The sequence below is a fragment of the Emys orbicularis genome, chromosome 5 (assembly GCF_028017835.1).
Source record: "Emys orbicularis isolate rEmyOrb1 chromosome 5, rEmyOrb1.hap1, whole genome shotgun sequence".
Lineage (NCBI taxonomy): Eukaryota > Metazoa > Chordata > Testudines > Emydidae > Emys > Emys orbicularis.
The window spans coordinates 12023468-12046007 of NC_088687.1; the positions used below are offsets into that span (position 1 = coordinate 12023468).

At 46.0% G+C, this 22540-nt stretch overlaps 1 protein-coding gene across 1 annotated transcript; it reads right to left on the reverse strand.

Moving 5' to 3' along the window:
• Positions 1 to 12615: 12615 nt before the first annotated feature.
• AREG (amphiregulin) lies at positions 12616 to 19114 on the reverse strand. The gene is made up of 5 exons (XM_065405836.1): positions 19072 to 19114; positions 18183 to 18368; positions 16031 to 16220; positions 15405 to 15563; positions 12616 to 12703 (listed from the first exon to the last, which is right to left on the reverse strand). The coding sequence occupies exons 1-5, from the start codon at positions 19112 to 19114 to the stop codon at positions 12616 to 12618; spliced, it is 666 nt and encodes a 221-aa protein (XP_065261908.1).
• Positions 19115 to 22540: the final 3426 nt, after the last annotated feature.

The following is a 22540-nucleotide window of genomic DNA, read 5'->3' on the forward strand; positions in this document are numbered from 1 at the left end:
GAACAGCCACAGTGTAACTCATTTAGGTCCAGTTTGCAGGGCCACAAAGGAAAGCTCTCTACGTGCACTTTGATGAAACCAAGAGAACAACAGGCTACCTGACCACATAGACCAGTGGTTCTCAACCGATTTACCGTTGTGGACTGCACATGCAGCTCTCTCTATGTGATGTGGGCTGCATCCACACAATATATATATACGACCTGTATGGCCCGGAGGATGTCACATGGGCGGCAGCTGTGTGCTGCTTGGGCCGCAGGTTGAGAACCACTGACAGACATTGAGAGTAGGTCTGCATGGCATTGGAATACCCACAGCTGGCCCATGTCAGCTGTCTCGGGCTCACGGGGCTGCAAAATTGCGGGGTAGACTTTTGGGCTCAGGCTGGAGTCTGGGCTCTGGGACCCGCCCCCGTCGTGGGGGCCCAGAGCTTGAGGGCCAGCCTAAGCCTGAAAGTCTACATTGCAATTTTACAGCTACCCAGCCCAAGCCCTGTGAGCCCGAGACAGCTGGCATGGGCCAGCTGCAGGTGTTTGATTGCAGTATAGACATACCTTCAGGGCCCAATTTTTAAAGAAGAAAACCCAAGGTGCATGTATCAACAGATGCATTCAATTGCAACCGTACAGCTGCAGGCCGAATTACAGCTGTACATGCAAACTGGCCAGTTGCAAATACAAATTCACCGAACTGCCCTTTTGTGCATGCAGACGCCTAATTTGTATGTGCAATTGCAGTCATTGGCTGTGCAACCTATGTCCAGATTGACATGTAGTTTTGGATCTCAAACATGTTTTAAAACATTGACCTTATCTTTGAAAGAGATGGTTGTGTGGATGACAATTACATTTCATTTTCCATCTGTGTAGATGCTTAGCCATTTCAGAGCCACCCCATGCTCTGGGTGTCCCTAAGCCTCTGACTGGGAGAGGATGACAGGGGTGGATCACTCGGTAAGTGCCCTGTTCTGTTCATTTCCTATGAAGCATCTGTCACCGGCCACTTGTCAGAAGACAGGATACTGGGCTAGATGGACCATTAGTCTGACCCAGTATGGCCGTTCTTATGGTCTTATATTAACTGTAAAAATGGCAAAACAAAAACTCCCCATACCTATCTGACAATTGGCAAAGCTCACAAGGATGCATTCTCTAAGGTGCTTTCCAGCTTTTTTAAAAATCCTTTTTTATTCTCACAGCTGTTTATACAAACTTCTTGGAAGCTTGAAAGGTAAATCTGTTTTCTTGTCACAGTATGCACTACCTTCCCACATTCCCATAATGCCATTCTGCTATTGCACAGAGGTACAAAGGTCTTTAATGTAGGGTGGACTGTATGTACTGGAATGCTGGCATGGTTATGGATGCTTTGTTTGTTTTATTTTAAAAATAGAATGTGGCTGATTGATGGTATTTTGTTTTAACATCTGCATGGACTTGGCAGAGAGATAGGGGGGAAAAAACCTAGGTCAGATTTCGGGCATTCAATATTTAAAGTGTCCCTTTAAGTCTGATAACAGAACTAATTCAAATTGTCCTTTAGTTGTATTTAGAGATTGAAAAATCCTGTATCATTTTTCATGGCAGTTCTATTGTTGTGTTATCAAGATGTAACACGTCAGAGTTATTTTTGATTCTGGGCTGTTTTGTTTTGACACTATTCACTCACATCACTCCACCTGCAAGATTAGGAATAGTATAATATCCCAAATTCTGTTAGCTTGTTAAGGCAATGTTTCTACATGCTCACATAACATCTAAATAGCCTCACAGTTCATGTTCATGTTTCTCAACTTGGCTTTCACCATAAATAAATAGTGTGGAGACCTGGGAGGGTGGTTCTTGTCCAAAACCATGGTGCAGTTTTGTTCAACTCTGTAATGCAGTTGTCGTGCTTCACCCAAGTGGTGGCTGCATTTCAGAAGTGGTTGCAGTGATCCCTGTGCATAGACTGTAAAGCGCTTTGGAATGCGTGTGATTGGAAGGAGCCCTATAAATGTGAGATCGCCCTCATACAAAGTGTTCAGCTAAAACCTAGAGAGCCAAGGGGGTTTGGGTGAAGATTTTAGAACACAAAAGTAGGGACTGAAGGCAGTGGAACCTGCAGATGCTCAGCACCTCTGAAAATCAGGTCAGAAATTTGCACTTGCAATTACTTCCCTCTGTGTTTTCACACCTGTAAGCAGTTGTGAGCACAAATCCTGCCACTTACACAGATGATAGTTGTGAGAGGAAGGATGGTCTCATGGTTAAGGCATTGGACTGGCACAAGGTTCAATTCCTGGCTCTGCCACAGCCTTCCTGTGAGACCTTGGGCAACTCACGTAATCACTCTGTACCTCTGGCCCCACTGGTGAAACAGGGATGAGAACACATGCCTACTTCACAGGGGTCTTGTGAGGGGAAAGTCGTGAATGTTTTTGAGGTGCTCAGACATTACAGTGATGGGAGCCATATAATAACATTTCCTCGCTCTTATATAGTGCTTTTCATCCATCGATCTCAAAGCACTTAGTAGATAGACTATACAGTTGTGGCCCTTAAAAACTTGCTAATTGTTTTAGCTAACTAAATCTGTATTTGAAATTAGTTAGCTGCAGTATTCAAGGGCTTGCCTTTAATAAGTACAAGGGAATAAGCTGAGGCTAGCTTATCTGTCTTCAGTAAAACTGGCAAGGTTTGAAGGGTCACCACTGAAATGACCTGATTTGTGGTTTCAAGCTGGTACTTAACTGTGGTCTTTGCATTCACAGCTAACTGGGATTCGAAAATTGCATGGGCAAGAAGAATACTATTGCTGAAAAATCTGGCCCAAAAGTGTCTCTGGCCAAAAGCAGATGGAAGCTATGTTGATGTTACTGGTGTCTGAATTATGCATGAAGAAGTGAATACAGATGGGAGCAGAGGACTGGCCAGAGTGGATCAGACCAATGGACCATTTGGTTTCGCATCCTGGCCCCCAACAGCGGCTACACTACAGAGTTCACAGCTGCACTGCCTGTAGCGCTTGCATTGACTCAATTCCTCCAGCTGCTGCGAGTGGCGGTAGCTATGGTGGCAGGAGAAGCACTCCCTGTCCCCGACATAGCGCTGTCCACACCTACGCTTAGGTCGGTGTAATTTACGTCGCTCCGCGGAGTGGCTTATTCACACCCCTGAGCGATATAATTTATACTGACTTAAGCTGAAGTGTGTTCATGCCCTAAAAGTTGTTGACATTGTTGAAATTTGTTTGTTTTTTTCCAGGGGGGGAAAAATCATGCCTTTTTCTATAGTTTTTAAAAAAAAAAAAAAAACATTGACAACGTTATTGAAATAGTCATGCTACATTGGCACTGGTCTCTCTCAGCATGTCTGAGTGAGAATGCCACACATCTTTCATGCTTCTGTCAGGCTGTACCTCGACAGCACGTGAACACTGGCTGATATGACAGCGTTTCCCTTCAACCCTCCCAGATACAGTGCTCCAAAAGGAGCAAGCTTCAGCGACAGGCAAAGCCGGACCTGCAGTAAATGAGGGTAGCTTGCTTCAGGGCGTTGTAACAAGTGAGAGAATGACAGGTATGCATGGCTTTAGCCAGCAAAGTAGGAGTGAGGTAGCTTTGCTTATTAAAGGTTGTCTGATACTTTTGCCCACTGATTGAGCTCATGTGACTCTTCATGAATATGCAAATTCACAGGTGATTTTATATATACACACACACACACACACACACATCTGCTCACTGTGACTAGTGCTCCCCTTGCTCATTGCTTATGTTAAACTGCTCACAAGGCATGACATTGCACCAAACTTGGAGCTGCAAGATTGCAATGACGGCGCATGGGCAGGAAAATATTTGAGCTTGGTATCATTTGATCTACCACTGTTCTGTGTTGACAAATGATAGATGCCTCATTAAACCACTCGATAGCTCCAAGTTATATGCCTCTCCACAGGCTAGCAATAGCCAAGTGTGCTTCTGAAGCTCTCTTATAGTAGCTCGTTGTAGTATGTATACCCTGCCATATGGTTTTAAGGACCAGCTGCTTAGAGAGAGTCTTTACTGATAAAGACAGATGGAGAGGGATTTCTTCCTGACAATAATATAGCTTTCGGATGTGCGACGTTTACCAAGGGATTTGGCCTATTAATCAGTGTTGTTAGCATATTGATTTAAAAGCTGCCAGGGGTTATTTTAAGGAAACAGTTCTTATACCCGTTACTGGAAAAGCCATCAAGGATATGAGAAAGACAACTCACTCTGTTACATTCATAGGCAGAAGCTGCCAAAACAAATAACTTTATAGGCTCCCATTCGTACCTGATGGCCATTGTAGGAAAAAGGGACTAGCCGAGCAATTGTGAAACCTGAAGCTTTTCCTTCTGTTGGGAATAAATTGGCCTTTCTAGCGCTATTAAAAAAAAAGTGTAAAAAAAAAAAAAAAAAAGAGAGAGAGAAAGGAGGCTCCTTATTTAAACCAAGTATCAAGTCAATCGGTGAGATTCCAAAGGAAAGATCTACAAGTGCTTTGTCGTCAGAGAGATGTAATTGCTTTATATACATTCAGTTGAGGATTTTTCAAAGGCCTTTTAAATCCAACCTGGTGCCTTTTAAATCCAATCGGACCCCTTCTGAAAGCTATCCTGGGTATGGCATTTATTTAAACACAAGTAGGCTGACCGGAGGCAGGTTAGTTTTATGGGTGTGATTAGAAACCAGGGGAAATATTCTGGGCAATAGTCCTAGCTCTGCCATAGACTCTTGCAGGACCTTGGGCAAGTAACGACGCTCCTTCCGCCTCCCTTTTCCTCCAGGCCAGCATTTCCCAGACTTTGGCTCCAGAGTGTGGTGAGACGTGTGCTGCGCAGTGAGAGGTGGCCGCATGCCCTGCTCCCGCCGGCCCCACGCTGCACCGTGTGTGCTGCAACACGTCGGCACACTCGCTCCACGGCACAGGGGGTGTCAGCTGCGCAGTGCGGAGCCCACAGGCCGAAAGCTGGGTTGTTTCTGACCCAACCCACAGCCAACACTTGTAGTCAGGGCCCCTGAAGGCCGTGTTACCAGCGGTGAGCCCAAAGGAGGTCATGGCATCAAAAAGTCTGGGGACCACCCCTCTGTGAAAAGTGGGGGATCCATGCTAAAAGCTCTTCCTCACAGCGTTGATGATGTGTGGGCTGGCCCCCTGGAATGAAGACACTCATTCACGCAACAGATCTTGCCAGCACTTGCATATTTGATTCATAGTAAAAGCTGGTAATGGGCAGTAATCATTCAGTGTTAAAGGCTGTATGAGGGAAACATTAGTACATGTTTAAAAACCAATTGTTGTCCAGGACTATTTTTCCTGGAGGACATAATTACTATTTAATCTGACTCATGAGACTTTTAACGTATAAGCCTTTACATCAGTTCAGAACGCAGCCATGTGGCGAGTGCTTCACACTGGCAATGGAATCTAGCACATCATGGCAGACACTGCAGACCTTAAACGGATGCTCACCATTTTATTTATTTAGTCGATGTTAAAGGACGTGTTTTGGCAAGTGTGGAACACATGCCAGGGGTCTCCCCAGAGGCCACCGCTATGTGTAACGTTTACCAGAGGAAATCAGTTTCACAGCACAGTAGGTGACAAAGTTGAGCATACGTAGTTACTGATGCTGAGGCAACTGTTTCAGAGGCTATGAAATCTGGGGACCAAAGACCTTAGCTCCCATTTTAGGCACCAAACTAAATCTGAGCTGTATTGAAAATTTTACCATGAAGTGTTTCACAAGGAGAACTGCTGGGTGTTTAGTTCAATTTGAAAATCTCTCTCTTAATTATAGGGCCCTACCAAATTCACAGCCATGAAAAATGCGTCCTGGACCGTGAAATCTGTTCTTTTGGGTGCTTTTACCCTACCCTATACAGATTGCACGGGGGAGACCAGCATTTCTCAAATTGGAGGTCCTGACCCAAAAGGGAGTTGTAGGGAGATTGTAAGGTTATTTTAGGGAGGGGGGATTGCAGTGTTGCCACCCTTACTTCTGTGCTTCCTTCAGAGCTGGGCTCCCGGCCAGCAGCCGCCGCTCTCCAGCTACCCAGCTCTGAAGGCAGCGCCGCCGCCAGCAGCAGCACAGAAGTAAGGGTGGCAATACCATACCATGCCATCCTTACTTCTGCTCTGTTGCTGTCGGTGGCTCTGCCTTCAGAGCTGGGCTCCCGGCCAGCAGCCGCCGCTCTCCAGCTACCCAGCTCTGAAGGCAGCGCCGCCGCCAGCAGCAGCACAGAAGTAAGGGTAACAGTACTGCAAACGCCCCCTGCAATAACCTTGCAACCTCCTCCCAACGCCTTTTTGGGTCAGGCTCCCTACAATTACACCACCGTGAAATTTCAGATTTAAATAGCTGAAATCATGAAATTTATCATTTTAAAAATCCTATGACCATGAAGTTGACCAAAGTAGACTGTGAATTTGGCAGGGCTCTACTTATTTATGGGCCTAAATGGAAGCAGAGCTCTTTAGGAAACCTGGCCACTTATGCTTCCAGATGTTCTGCTGGTCATGGAACTATACAGCCAGCAATTGTGGATGTCCACATCAAGGCACCTTAAAAGGAGCTTGATTTTCTGGAAATGCTGTATATCCTCCTGGGAAAATCAGACTTCTTCACAGTGACACAAACTGGGCCTCCAGCGTCACTAGTCATTTTAGCAAACCTTGGCCAGGTGCTTTTGGGAGCTATGTTCAAGTCACCCTACTTGTTCATGAACTAGGAAGGGAACATAACTCCTGCCTGTGAGAGGGTGTAAAACTTGGTTTACTGAGGAGTATTCTGCATGCGTAATGGGTGCTGAACAAGTTCACATAGTGCAGGAATGCCCTGTGATAATCTGTTCTCAGGCAGTGGTGAACAGCTTGATTACACAGTGGAAATTTCCCTTGCATTGCCCTCCATTCTCAACATGGAGGGGGAAATGCTTACCACTCTTTGTTAGACCACATACATTGTATAGAAAAATTAGTTCCAGCCTCTACTGAAAATTGAGCAACTGGGCAAACACCCATCTTCCTTTCTGCTTTCTCCCATGCTTGGAAGTCATTCCCCATAAACATCCACAGCGCCACTTCAAGAGCTACCTTCCACTCTCTCCTGCGCTGCAAGGACTACAAAAATCGTAAGAGTTGCTGCACCCCACCAGCCTGTCTCATTGGTGCCGTATACTCCCCTGTCTACGGCCAACAGTTGACTCTTGTTTTACACTTACATGGTTCCTGCCTCAGGGGCTTACAATCTTTTTGGTCTGCATTTGTACAGCCCCTAGCACCTGGGGTCCTTGGTTGTGACTAGGGTGCCTAGGCTATACAGAAACACAAATAATAAATGATGGGACTGATTCTGCAGGTAGACAGCAGTCATGTGAAGGACAGTTTGTAAAGTTGCTGGAGCTGACAGGGAAAGGGTCATGGCACTTTGAGTCTACACCCTAGGGCCTGCGTTCTCACAGCACGGAGTCTTTAAACTGCTTATTGTTGCCACAGCTATTGAAACAAAATGGAGATGGCTCACAAAGCCTGAGACAGGCCAGCAGCCTTTCATGCCAGTTTTAGTAGCAAGTAACAGCAGAAAATCTACTTGGGGGAGGGCGGGGGGGGGGGGGAATGCTGTTTACGCAGAGGCTGGTTTCATGGAACCAAGTGCTGCAATCTTAACCATAAAATGTTGCAATACATGCCGGTCAGGCGGAGGCTGTCTCCTTGATGCTCAATCCAATTTCACTCACAAATAGGACAGAAGGAATGAGGTACACGGAGTGTTTCCCGGTAATAGGTTTCAGATAAAGATTATGTGAAGAAAAATAGGAATTTGTTTTATGCTCATATGGTAAAGGCCACTCAGGCAATGCCTAGGGAGTAACAAACAGCCCTCCCAAGGGACATACTAGACAGTACTTACAGAACCAACGTCCCTCCCAGAGTCACAGCCCCAGCCCCCTACAGAGATGTTGTTTGTAATGGAAGTTGTTAGTAACATCGAGCCCTTAACTTAGAAAAGTCAAGAGATAAGGCTGTACCCGTCCATTCAGAGTGAGGTTTCTCAGAAAGGTCTCTTATCCCTGCCCTTGTGTCACCCCACAAGCACCTACACTTCTGTTTTTGTCATCTCTGAAACCTTGTCAACAAAGGCTAAAGAAATAAGGCAAATGCAGGTAGCAATATACAGTGAAAGAGGTGGAGGACACAGGCAGATACACTTCCAAGTCAAAGGCTAGTTGTGGCTTTAAGGCAACATGCTGACAGACCAATAACCCTCAAACATTCTGTTTTTCCTGTTCTACATACCATTTCAAGACTATGATAAGCCACAGTAGAGTGTGCCACTAAACTCATTAAAGAGCTGCAGGATACTAAAGACTAAATAGTATTAGTCTCTCTACTTTTATTATGCATAGCTTTCCTCCCATTCCATACTGTCGGGCTGATGGTCTGTACAACTCGAGTTTAGACCTCCGTCTCCTACATAACAGGAGACATTACGTCCAACTCCACCATTCATTAATGCAACACTTGGAAGATTAGTTCCTTTTACAGTAGTTAGTGAACAAAGTGCTCCTATTTTACCAAATCAGGGTCTTCCTTTTCCATATTGGATTAGAGCACAATGTGGGTGAGGCTACATACCTTTGGAGATCTGTGCCTGTATAACTAGTTTACTCTTAAAGTCAGTTAAAGTTCTTTAGATCATTGGTTTGCAGCCTTGTCCATGGAAACTAGAGATTCACAACAGAAAACTGACAACTTACCCTTCTCATTAAGTCATTGAGAAGAATGTGGGTTTACAATCCCTCTCCCTGTTCGCAACCCCTAGTTGAAGGATCAAGTTTTGGGTCATCACTTTTCTTTTATCTCAACATCCCTTGATCAGAATAAACTAGACTATTTACGTAAAAAGAAGTTTAATTATAAAATAAATATGTTTCCTTTATGTTATGCACATACCTTAAATATTAAATACAGTAATAAATATTTACAATAGTATAACTCTGTACTTACATACTTACAGAAATAAAATTTAATTTAACAGTTTTGCTTAACCATCAGAAAAGATTTTTCTATTAAGCCTTAGAAATAAATTATAAACATACTTTACTCCTGAAAAGAATGCAATACTTCATGCACAACATTTGGTTTGAATCGGTTAGGGAAAGTTCTCAAATGAGATCATAAGGCCACAAGTCAGCAAAAGGAGTTTTTTAAGACAAAGTACTTTAGAAAATTCTGTGCATTTCGGGGGGAGGAGGGGAAATCACAATAACTTTATAGATATTGTTGATATTCAGCAAGCGGTAGCATCTGACTCTAGCTCTTCTCCAGAAGAGGGGTTCTCTATTACCGAGACTAGAAAACATTTTATATCTTAGACTTCTAGGACTTCATCTTTTATTACTTGAGGTTTAGTTGGAAGTGCCAAGATCTGGAAGCCCAGGGAGGAAGCTCTGGACAATGAGATCATAGACAGAAACGACTAATAAATTAACTGGCAGAGGTTCTGTAACAAAAGACCCAAGAAATGCCTTAAAACTAAGGGTTTGCTTCCACATTTTCTGGAAGTTCAGAGTGCTCATGTTTTCTTTAATGAGTATCTTAGCTGGGGCAACAGCACCTAGTTCTTGATCTTATGAACTTAAATTAGAACAAAGGTTTTCATTGTCCAATGTACTAGAAGAAAAGCCTGGAGACAATCTACAAGAAGCAATGGTCTCAAGTTGCAGTGGGGGAGGTCTAGGTTGGATATTAGGAAAAACTTTCACTAGGAGGGTGGTGAAGCACTGGAATGAGTTACCTAGGGAGGTGGTGGAATCTCCTTCCTTAGAGGTTTTTAAGGTCAGGCTTGACAAAGCCCTGGCTGGGATGAGTTAGTTGGGGATTGGTCCTGCTTTGAGCAGCGGGTTGGACTCGATGACCTCCCGAGGTCCCTTCCAACCCTGATATTCTATGATTCTAATTGAAACTCCAAAGCAATCACTCAGTCCAGCAAACGCATGCATAACTTTACTCATATGAATAGTCCCATTGAAGTCAATGGAACTACTCATGTTCGCAGGATCAGGGCCCAGGTTTGTTACAAAAGGAATCTTCAGTGAGATATCATGAATAGATTTTGGGGAAGAACCAGAGTCAGGGCTTGTCTACACCATGCTTTAGTCTGCACTAGTATGTCATGTGCAAACTGGACTAGGTGGACCCTGCTGGCACTGCAAGCTTCCCAGTGCACATTGATGCTTGAAACAGGACTATGTCAATCTGCACTAGGGAACCTGTAGCATGCACCAGCAAGGTCAACACAGACCAGTTAGTCCACAGCACACTAGTGCAGACTAGAACTCAACCCCCTCTGGTTGAGACACGCCTTCAGATTCCTGGTCTGCTGCTAATAAAGCAGATACGGCACGTAGGATCACAGGGGTGGGAGAAGAAAACTCGTCCCCACACCTGTAGTGCACCTCCAGTCACGAAGGTCTGGGGAACAAGCTTAATCAAATCTCGTCCTGCTTCCTTTTGTGTAACGATGGGGCAGAAAGGGGCAACAAGCCCCCTGTTCTCCTTAAAGCCACGATCTCCCTTAAATGGAGACTTCCGACAACAAGCCTGACTGCAGGACATTTGCAGCAAACAGCAAGAGTCAAAAGGAATGTTATCCAGGTAGCAGCAGAAAGATGGTAGTCTTCCATCAACGACAGGATGGGGCCCATTGGCAGCAGTTCCCATGTAGCTCCCGACAGTGGTGCTTTTAACTCTCTAGTTGCAACATCCTCCACATTGGGCAGCCAGGATGTTTTGGCAGCAGCCCAGCCCAGCCAGCTTCTCAGCATCAAATTGTTCTTCAGAGGCCTCCTTACAGGATCCGTGTTGATTGAGTGGGGCCTCCTGGCAACAGCTCCTAGTGGCTCCAGCACTGGCCATCTCCTACATGCGTCTTCATGAAGGAGTTACTCTGCAGCTTCGGCAAAGGTCGTTTCAGCTTCATGTTCTGCAAGAGACAGACTAAATCGTACCATTTGAAGGGCAATGCAAGTTATGACCCAATTTGAAAGTCAAGCCACAGCAGACTGAACATTTAGTCTTTGCTGTCAGAGTCTATATGCTGAAAGATTTGGGGTTTCTTACTGCCTTTCTATAAGCAGTTATCAAAGAAGCTTTAAAGGCCTGAATACTTGTTTCCTTGAAAAAGCAGTGAGCATCAACTGGTCCAGGCATAAATCTAAAGCTATGGGGCCAGATCCCAGCTGGTGTAGATCTGCATATATCCACCAGCTACAGTTTACACCAGTTCGAGATGTGGCCCCATGGCTTGTACTCGAGATTATTTTCTCCAGTTGTTTCTTGGCTAACTGTATCAGCCTCTTACAGTTAATGAGCTAGATATGCCAGGGGTCCTTGGCTCTGAGATTAGACCTAGTCCTTTAGCCAAGAGGGGGAAATGATCGATTACTTCATAAAAAAAAAAAAAAAAAAACACACACCATGCAATCTGGATTTTGCATAAATAGGTGAGAAAGCTAGATTTTAAGGGATTTTAGGGAGCCTGGAAGACAAAGCAGAACTGAATGGGTCAGAGAACTGACAGGATACCAAGTCATGTGGAGGTCACTAGTTCATATTTAGATGCAGCTAGGACATGACAAGGTTTTAGCCAACGCGTGACATGCAAGAGAATTTGTTTTACAGCACTCAGTTATGCCACGTGCTGCCTTCTCCTCTTACCACCCCACCCCATGCAAATACATGCTCGTGGTGTCAGTTCTCCAGCAGGACAGATGCCCACATCACAGCAAGCTGGCACCACTATAGGCACTCAAGAGGACAACATCTGTATTGACTGACTAGACATTTCTTTTCCTCATGTTTAAATATGGCTCCTGCAGTCCGAGGCAGGGACAAGATGTTAGGAAGCTTGTGCTGTCCTTGTACGGAGGAATTTTGGTCTCCAAGGCCAAGTCTGAATGACTGTTTCATGAAGCAAAGTACTGACTTCAGTTATTTAGATAATACCGAGTCTCCCTCGGTAACAGAATGAATAGAAAAACCCATGACAGGGAAAACAGTGCTTGGCACCCTCCCCCCAGGCAGTCCATGCACTGTTTCTTCTTCTGTCATGACTCAGAAGTAGTCTATCGACTCAAAGGGAGCATGCACTTCAAAGTGCCAGAGCCCATGGGGAGGGAGGCTACGTACTGCTCCCATACTGCCAATGGCTTTCCCTCACCTCCAGCCCCTCCTGTGAGCCAGGGGAAAGCAGACAGAAGGAAGCATTGATGCTGTTAAAGCAGCAGGAATTTCTGCACAGGTTTGTCAAGGCTTGAAGGAGACAAGAGGCTACTAGGTCATTCACCTGTGACCAGGCATTTCAGGGTCTTCCCATCCCATCCCTTGCCTCGGCACAAGACGGGAAACAGGTTCCGCAAGTACCCACAAGGCTATTACCCACACCAGGTGTTTGGGATCCGGTTTCCAACAGCTGTGCACAGAGCAAGAGTCTTAAACTCCCAGTTATGCAGAATTATGAAGCGAGCGAGTGTTTTGTGGATGGTGCAAGCTTAGAATATCATCGAACTAACGCAAGATCATTCTGTACCTGCGCTCCCCTTTACACGCCAACATGGCCATTTCCGTTCTCTTGTCTGAGCTTTTTCCTTTCCTCCTTTTCTTCATATTGAGGATATGTTTTCCTGACCCTGTGGAGTCACAAAGCATTAGGGTTTAGAGCTCATTCGGAGTGAGTACGTTTGTCCCCCATCCCTAAAGCGTATCCTCGAATAGTCAGACTGTAGCCGTAAGGAACCAGCTTGTGGAAAGCAGGAGCACTACTTGTTTGCTAAGCATTCTCCAGCTCTGAACGTACACTGCTGTAATCCTTGCACAGCTCCAGGGATGGATCCAGCAAAAGGAAAATTCCAGTTCTAAAATACTGGACGTTTCCAGGGGACTTTTCATCCATGTGCTTAACCCTTTCTTGTAACGGATCACAATCCTCATTTTGATCAGTTTCTACCATTGATTTCAACGGGAACAGGCCAAGGTTGAGCGCTTTTGATAAATTCTACCTTAAGTAACTTGTCCAAGATCATACAACGGTTCCGGAATAGAAGCCAAGAATCCAGCACCACCCCCAACTGCCTGCTTTAACGACTGTCTTTTATTACTGTTCTTAAGACTTTGATGACTTCTTGCCCAAGCCATAGGTCAGCAGGAGAATGTTTTAGACAGTTTTTTTGCAAACCTGAGGCTTGTGCCTAAAGTTCAAGTTTGTGGAAGGTCCTAGTTGGATAAGACAAGTTTAATTCTATTTTAGTCAGACACTTTAATATATAATCCCCATTTTAAAATCAGACTCTGTGCTTTACAAATGTGAACTAGTTACTCTTCACAATACCCCAGAGTATGAAAGACGTATCCCATCTGTAATGTGGCCAGTTGTGTCTGCATCAGCATTTCTTAAAAGGAGGAGATTTAAGTATGAAGCAATAAACAGACAAAAGTGCACACCTTTGTTTCCTGAATTGCAGGAATGGGTACAGCATGTACCTAATTCAGTTATTATAGTGTCATCTGTCTAGTCTAATTTTAGATCCTGGCTTTTGAGTTTGCTTTACATTATACCAAGCTGCAGTACAGTATGATTTATTGCGTAATCAGCTTTAGTTCCACAGGGGCATATAGGCTAGTTCACTACACATCACATAGAGCGTGCCCTAACTCAGTGGTTCTCAAAGCCAGTCCGCCACTTGTTCAGGGAAAGCCCCTGGCGGGCTGGGCCGGTTTGTTTATCTGCCGCGTCCGCAGGTTCGGCCGATTGCGGCTCCCACTGGCCGCTGTTCGCTGCTCCAGGCCAATGGGGGGGCTGCGGGAAGCGGTGCTGGCCGCCCTTCCCGCAGCCCCCATTGGCCTGGAGCGGCGAACAGCGGCCAGTGGGAGCCGCTATCGGCCGAACCTGCGGACGCGGCAGGTAAACAAACCGGCCCAGCCCGCCAGGGGCTTTCCCTGAACAAGTGGCGGACTGGCTTTGAGAACCACTGCCCTAACTGACATGAAAGTTTAAAAAAAAAAAAAAAAAAAAAAAAGGGACATAAGCACAAAACAGAGTGCCATCAATGCATTTCACACGTTATCAGCTACCACACAGTGCTCGTCAGGGGCTAATTTTGCAGAGGGTGATAAGAACAGCTTTCAAATGGCTTATTGCTGATAGAGCTCCAGATTTTGGCTACATTCAATGCCCGCAGCCTTTATGTGGGAATAGTGTTTCTATACATTTTAGGGCAACAGAGGAAAGGACAGAGATCTGATTGGCACATGCCCACATGAGGAATGCTTCACTGAAGACTGGGCTCTAGTTCATCAGCGTAACAAAGGAATTACTTCATTTGTGATCACCCCGTTGCATGAGTAACATCACAGAGATAAGCATCAAGGAAATATAGTAGAGCACAAATTCATTGTGCTTTCTGGGCACCTAGCCTTGAACACATGATCTTGTGTACAAGGCATGGGGGAAGTCAACAGTTCCTATTTACTTTTTTTTGGCATGTGCCTATCTAAGATCAACATCATTTAGATCACCATCTGAACCAAAATGTTGGTAAAGTCAGCAAGATTTTGGGTTGGCAATTACTCCATGTCCCTCATGTTCAGTTTTCCAAGGGGCAGCTACTTATGCAACTTAGTTTTGACTCTTGACTAGAATGACTCTTGTTCCCTCCTGTTGTGTGTCAGATATATTGAGGTTTGGTCATGTGTCGAGGTAGAGTTTTGCCTGGGTTACTTGCAAATCAACCTCTTGTCATAGAGATTACACTAAGCATATATATTACACAGTTTTTCTGTCCGGGATTAGTAATCTAGATGACCTACTCCTATGAAGTTAAGCGTACATTTAGAGGTCTATACATTCATACTCCACCTCCACTTCCCACCTCCCCCATGGACATCAATGGGAGCTCCATGTTCTGATAGAGGACATTATCAGCTTAGAATGGAGACTGTTCAGCTAAACGAGTTAGCATTAGTATTTTTCCCCACTAGTCTCTACTTCCGTATCCTCCAATGCCACTTCTGCTCCCAGCTATGGCGAAGATTGGGAAAACCTATACAACATAACATGAGTGACTGACCCAGACTCCCCGTGCTCAATGCACACCCCACCACCTTTTTGGTCACCTTACAAACTCCGCTCCATTGATTGACCAGTTTACTTTTTTTTTAAATCCATGTTGGACTGTAAACTCCTCAAGGCAGGGACCAGTCTTATTTTATGCACGTGAAGGGCCAAGCACACTCAACTCGCTCTGCAGCAGTGTAACCCCAGACGATTTTTCTGTAATGGTACCATACCACGCAAGCTACTATTTAAGATAGACTTGGAAGTGCTATACTTACTGCACTATAACAATGATGACAATCGCAATGAAGCTGATGCTGGACAGCAGAACAGCTACCACCACCAATATCGTTGTGGAATAGTTGCCTATGTCATTTCTCTTATGAGTCTTCATGAACTGTTCACCACAGCGTTCACCAAAATAATCCTGATGGCATCTGAAAATAACCCACATTAATATCAGCATTAGTTCCAGGAGCATTGGGTGGCCTGTCTGAAGCCAAGCAAACATGCACATTCAGGTGACATTTCAGTCAATTGACACAGGAGTCCAGGTGCTAGTGTTAGAGAATTTGCAGGAAATGCAGTCATCATTCTAGCCCAAGGTTTGCCGGTATTAAAACAAGTTGAGATCAGTTTGGGTGTGATGTTTCAGGAAGGCACGCCTTTTCATTCCTTCAGCTTTCAATTTTATGACCAATTGATGAGTTCAGTGGCTCGTTATGCAGCTTATGAATTCCACCATCGTTTAATTTACATGGCAGAAAGTTTCTCATGCGTGACAATCCAAGAGGTTGAACCAAGTTGATTTCCCTCTGACTAAGCCATTATTCGCAATGAGTACCTTGCCATAGATTCAGATACACTCTTTTATAACCTATACAACATCTGAGCGTTAACTTACTTGCATGTTACTTCTTTGAGGTCTTCTAGGTATTTGCATTCACCATGAATGCAAAAATTTTTGTACTCTCCTTCACATGGTGTCGCTTTCTTCTTCTTATTTTTCTTCCCTTTGTTTTTCTTTCTTTTCGTTTTGTCAGGATTCTTTTCCCTATCTGTTTTTGTTTGCTTGGGTTTAATCACAGGTTCAACTGGGAAAGAGATAAAGTCATGTTCAGTCCAGAATTTATAACAGCTAATCTCTTCCAACATGGAATTATACCTTAGGCCTTAACCCTACAGTAAAAGGGTGAGGAAGTGAGTCTTGAAAAAAAAAAAAAAGCAAGCATTTGTATGCAAATGTATATTTATAGCTAGGCATTCAGTGGCCAAGATTCTCTCTTGGCCTCAAACATGACCACATAGAAGGATGATGCATTGTTTCACATGGTTTTTAATTCAGGTAACATTAAGGTATACTCACTGTATTCAATTACAGGGGCACATTTAAGCCATGAAGAATTGGCCCAAATGGACTATTCACAATAATTGCAAGACAAACCGGATTTGGCTCACTATGAGCCAAGTTCAGCAACCACTGACTTAGACACCCCCCCCCCCCACACACACAATATCACATCAGTGAGCAGACGTAGCTCTTGTCAACCAGGTGCCAGCATGCATCTGTAAAGGCAGAATTTGGCCTCACACCTTAGAGTGAGGATATTCCTGATGGTTTAAAAGGAAAAGGCTGTTGTCCAATTGTCCATGTGGTTTTATTAATACAAACAAACAAACAGTTTGAAAGTTGTATATCCTTAGAAAGCTGCCTAGGCATCTTAGGGCATGGGGTGGGAAGCTGCTGCTGAATTTAAATTTGTGGGGCTTTAATCAGCCCAATGCAAAAAGTCCATAGCCCATCAACAAAACAGCAGCCTCTGGTTAACAGCCCAGTTTCAAGTGCAATTATCTAGCCCATGAACCAATACATTTCAAGCCCAACTTATGTTCAGATTCATTTTCTCATGGAAGCCTAGACCATTTGACACAACATATCAGAGATGGGCCCAGACCAAACCCACCTTGCACAAGGAGTAAGTTCTACTTAGAAAAGAGCCAGATCCTTTGAATTATCACTGGAGTCATGGGCATCTTTCCACTGACTAATGGCAACCAGATCATGCCCCATAGCACACTGGAGCTTGCAGACTATTGGATGTTAAATACAAGAACAACCTTACAGACTGCAGATCTGACCTCAAGTCCTGTAAGTAGCCCTCTGAGATTTTCCATTGCCGTTCCCTATTAAGCCTCCCTAACATACAAGGACACGGGCCAAACAGGAAACAGGACTATTAGTCACCATTTAAGATACACTAGTGCTTTCCTGGATAGCCGGCATACAAGATAGTTATGGGCAACTTGGAGGCTTCATCTAAACAGGAAATAACTTAAAATTCACATTAGCAAACATTTTAAAAGCTTTGGTGTGGACAAGTTGTATTTAGGGTTCACCTCAACCAGCTAACATACAAGCTTGCCCCACCTATAAAGCTTTAAGAACATGTTGGACAAGACAAGTAGCTACCATTTAAAAACCCACCTTTTATCCTAGTCTAGACATACTCCAATCATTGCACAACAAACTGGTGCTTGCTAGTCACCCTTTAGCTACTTCCCAGCAGAGAACTTGCATTGATTTTATTGCAAGTCAAAAAAATTCTAAGCCAGATTTTTGTAAGTACTCCACACCAACTAGCACCTCGTGAGAACAGGAAGTGCAGGGCACATATGAAAGTCCGTCCACTTCATTGGTCTGACTTTAAAGTAACTACACCAGCAGAGAACACTGGCTAGAAAGTTTTAGATTTTGGGGGAATGCTAAAATGCTTCAACATCCTGCACACCACTGATTGCCAATATATTTAGCAAACCAAGCAGTGGAATATTAGGATGCACAAGTCAATGGAAGGCAAGTTCAAGGCTCATCAAAATAGTCATCTTTAGAACAATAAGATTATTCTTGCATGTAACCGTTGGTAGCCAAGCATTGAGCAAGCTCAACCAGAGATGTCTCCATCTTTTAAGTGACCTGTGTCCATGTGATACATTATCCTGGTCAAACACGATTGGGATCCTTGGGGGCAACATGCAGAAGTGTCACTTCAACTCACCTCTAATCGAATCATCTACAATGTACATAGGCACTGCTGGGTCGTCCTCCTCCTCGTCGTCTTCAGTATCTTCATAGTCAATTCCTGAGGGCATGGTGCTCCCATCGACACTGTGGTCCCATGCCACAGGCACATTCTCCTCCTGCTCTGTCACATTTAGTCCTAATCCAGTAGCAGGGCGGCACCCTACAGAACAGAATGAAGACATGTTAAAGTGAATCAGGATCTCAGGCCTACCCCTCAAATCAAAATTGGCAAAAGCGTTTACCTCGGAGCGCACATTAAGCATCTATTGAGCACATGCCATCATTCACAAGTGAGTCACTAAAGAAGCAGCACTGAGCTTTTCAAATGCAAGTTCACTTATGCCAGTCCAATGATTTAAAAAACAAAGACGGGGTTTTAGTTTTTCCTTCTTAGCTAGGACAGACCTAAAACCCAGGGAGACTGCAGGGGGCCATTCTACCCAACAAGACAGGGCAGGGGTTGATTTCAGTCCGTTTCCCATAGAAGTCTCCACATTGCTAAAGAGTTTCTCGCCTTCCTCCTCCATCTGGCCACCAAGGGAACACTGACCCCTGGACAGCCCAATACAGGGCCATGGTAAATGTCATGCGATGAGCAAAACCTACTCAACTGGCCGGATTGAAGCAAACAGGGGTTTCTAATCCGGATTACAGCACCGCTGCTGCCCCTGGTCCCACACGGAAGGCCAAGGGTTAGGAGACCTGACCGCTGCTCAGCCCTAGCCTCCCTCCCCAGGGGGCCGGCGGAACGCACCGCGACCGGACCGCGGCGGCTGCCAGCCGGCTCCGGGCTCCCCGCGCAGCGCCCCGGGAGCGCACGCCGCGCCGCGCAGGGGCTCCGGGCGCCGCCCTCCCTCACTCACCGGAGAGCCAGGCCAGCGCGGAGAGCAGCAGCAGGGCTCGCATTGGAGACGGCGGCGTGCTGGCCTCCCGGCCGACTTCACTGCGGAGCGGGGTCCCTGTGCGCGCTGAGCTCCCGGCCCCAGCTGCCTGCACTCCATGGGGAGCCGCCCGCGGCCGCCGCGCTATATAGGCAGGACCGGGAGCGCAGGCCTACGTCAGCCGGGTGGAGCGGGCTGGAGGCGGGGCGGGAGCCGCCCCTGGGTGCGCAGGGCGGCCGTCGGGAAGAATGCGTGCCCCGGAGCAAAGGGGGACCCGCTAGCGGGGGCGTGGGTAGGGGAGAGCCCGGGCAGCCAGTGAAAATCGGGCAGGGCTTCCCCTTACACGGGCCCGGCCTGCAGCGCCTTGCACCCACCCCGGCCCACGTGCGGGCTCAAGGCACCCTGCCTGGCACGTGTTTATCCCCCCAGAGAGGCTCCCTGGGCAATAATCTGATCGCACAGGCCCGCCGCCCTTCTCTTGACTGGCCTAGGTTGGTAGGGTGACCAGACAGCAAGTGTCAAAAATTGGGACAGCGGCTGCGGGGGTAATAGGAGCCTATATAAGAAAAAGACCCAAAAATCGGGACTGTCCCTATAAAATCGGGACATCTGGTCATCCTATAGGTTGGCCTCCTTCCAGTTACACCTAGTCCAAAAAAGGCAAATGTCGAAATCTTTGGCAAATGCTCCCCCCCCACACACACACCTCTTTTTCTCAAAAAGATCCGAAAAGTGTTTGCTGCTTTTCAGTCAGCTTGTGGGGAGAGCAACAGCTGGAGTGCCAATAAGATTTCCACGCATGTCTGCATCTGTTCTAGCTGTAGTACAGACTGACTGTTTTATTTCTGAGAACAGACATTGGGTGCGTAAGGAAAGTGGGTATTATTAGCACCTGTTGCCTGGAAAGGATGGGTTGCTGTAGCCCTCTGCTGGCTCTCCCCATATACCCAGAGTCCAGCCTTACAAAACCTTATGCACAAACTTCACTTGGATGTCAATGGGACTGCCTGGCTGTGTACAGTGAAGCTGGTGCATAAGGGTTTGCAAGATCTGGACCTAAGATTGTAGGGGATTTAGTGCAGGGACAGGCTTTTCATTACATGCAGGCTTGGCAGGATTAGAGTTCCCCAGTGAGTGAGCATTCCATTCTGCCTCTATAGCATTCCCCCCGGGGGCGCTATCTTATCAGCGTGCTGCACCAGGAGGCATTCTGCCTTGGGGGAACAACGCTTCTGGGGGCTCCAGGCTGTGCAGCCCTGATGACACCCCCACCCCACCACCATGTGGCTTACTCCTCATGTGGCTGGCTGGCATGGATGGAGCCGTGATTCCATCCCTTCCCTGCCCCTTTGGGGCTTCCGGAGGGTGTTCGGAGGAGAGGACTACCTAAATACCCCATTGCAGTTCTGCCTCCCCCATGAGCCTGGCAAGGGTCCTGCCACCTGGCTTTGTGATTAAGAGAACAATGCTACATCCCAGTCGTTGACTAGAAACCAGAATGAAAACCACATCAAACAAGCCCCGATTCAGCAAAGGACTTCACCACTTGCTTACTGTTAAGCCTGGGCTGACATCCTGTTAACTTGAAGCATGTGCTGAAAATCAGGGCCTGTATTATTACTATTTCCAGTATAAGATGTTCTAAAGTCCTCTGAAAAATTCTCTGTACAAATGTCAGCCAGTCCCTCACCACACCTGCCTCCCCCCCCCCCCCCTTTCCCCGGTTTCTGCCGTGACTCAATTACACAATAAAGTGAAAATATTGTGAAGCTGCAAAGAGTTGCCATAGGGACAGGTCGTATGTCATACCCAGAGGAATGAGGAGTTTATGGCAGGGACAATCCCGGCAGGTTACGCTGCCCCCCACGTGGGTGGAAGCAGGCTAGATATGATAGTGAATATGATTTTTCACCAGCAAAAAAGCAACTAAAGGAACAGATGCTGAGCTCCTTACTCAGCCAGTGAGTGTTTGCTTGAGTAAGGCATGAGTAACAGCTGCATTGTATCACTTAGGCGGGGAGTGGGGAGTGGGAGGGAGAGTGGTATTCACACTGGAGAGACAGAATGCTCCCTAGAACTCCGGGTGCACATATGCTGGGTGACTGCTACTACATCTCTCTGCAGGGTGCATCATGATACTGCATGGCCTTCCCATGATACTGCTGGGCCATTGTGTAGGGGAGCTGTAGCCCATTCTCCTCACCATCTCCTCTAGGGCACTGTGCTCCCCGCTAGCAGGGAGGGAGCTGACCCTGTGCTCCCAATGTCCACTGGAAATAAAGAGCACAGCTCCACTGACTCCATCAGGCAGGGGATCAGGTCTCTAGAGTGCACGTGCTGTACAAGGGGGCAAAGGCAGGCTCCTTAAGTCCTTCCACCATACACGTGCACGTCCGGGTGAGGGTCAGGCACAAGCTGGCCCTGACCCCAAGGTTCTTCACCATGAGAGGTGATGTCATCTCTTGGATTCCTTTTGATTAGCTTGCATGGGAGAGAGATTTTGGCCCCCTAAAGATTCAGGACTCAAGCAAGGACATGCTTTCCTGGAAATGAATAAGGGGAGCTGGAGGGCTGTGTACCATAAAAGATATTTTGCATTGGCTCTTTTCGTCTAATCTGCATAGGTTGGTATTTTATTTATAGTTCAGTAAACTTATAGAATCCTCTGTTGAACTTGGTGGCGTTCCAAGTTATTCATTCATTCATCCCGCCTTCTTCCCTGTGTCACACACTGTGAAGGGCGATAGACAGCTCTCAGAGAGGAGTCCATCTCAGGTTAGCTCCATATTTAGATCCAGGTCAGTCTGTGACCCAGAGACAATGGGCCAAATCGTCAACCAGTGTCTGCTAATTGCTGTCACCCGCAAAACACGAGCTTATTAAAAGAGGGAGATCTAAAGAGGGGGATTCCAGCCCAGCTGATGACCCATGTGGGTGTTAATGATTACACAGGATGGAATTTTTTAACAACCAAGGAAATTCATTAAAAGAACACGAAGGTTGCAAAATCAAGCACTCAGATGTTTGTACATGCAAGAATTACGGTAGCCTGTGCAGCCTAAATGTGGCTCCCTTGTGTGTGTGCACTTTGATAAAGTCTTTAATTACATGATTCATAGATTCATAGATTCTAGGACTGGAAGGGACCTCGAGAGGTCATCAAGTCCAGTCCCCTGCCCTCATGGCAGGACCAAATACTGTCTAGACCATCCCTGATAGACATTTATCTAACCTACTCTTAAATATCTCCAGAGATGGAGATTCCACAACCTCCCTAGGCAATTTATTCCAGTGTTTAACCACCCTGACAGTTAGGAACTTTTTCCTAATGTCCAACCTAAACCTCCCTTGCTGCAGTTTAAGCCCATTGCTTCTTGTTCTATCCTTAGAGGCTAAGGTGAACAAGTTTTCTCCCTCCTCATGACACCCTTTTAGATACCTGAAAACTGCT

What these genes read in the sequence shown, in the direction of transcription:
- AREG (XM_065405836.1), bottom strand. Translation starts at nt 19,114, where the DNA reads ATGCGAGCCCTGCTGCTGCTCTCCGCGCTGGCCTGGCTCTCCG. An exon ending in TGTAGATGATTCGATTAGAG is followed by an intron (nt 16,221 to 18,182) that starts GTGAGTTGAAGT and finishes TCTCTTTCCCAG; the next exon opens with TTGAACCTGTGATTAAACCC. An exon ending in CTCAAAGAAGTAACATGCAA is followed by an intron (nt 15,564 to 16,030) that starts GTAAGTTAACGC and finishes GGTTATTTTCAG; the next exon opens with ATGCCATCAGGATTATTTTG.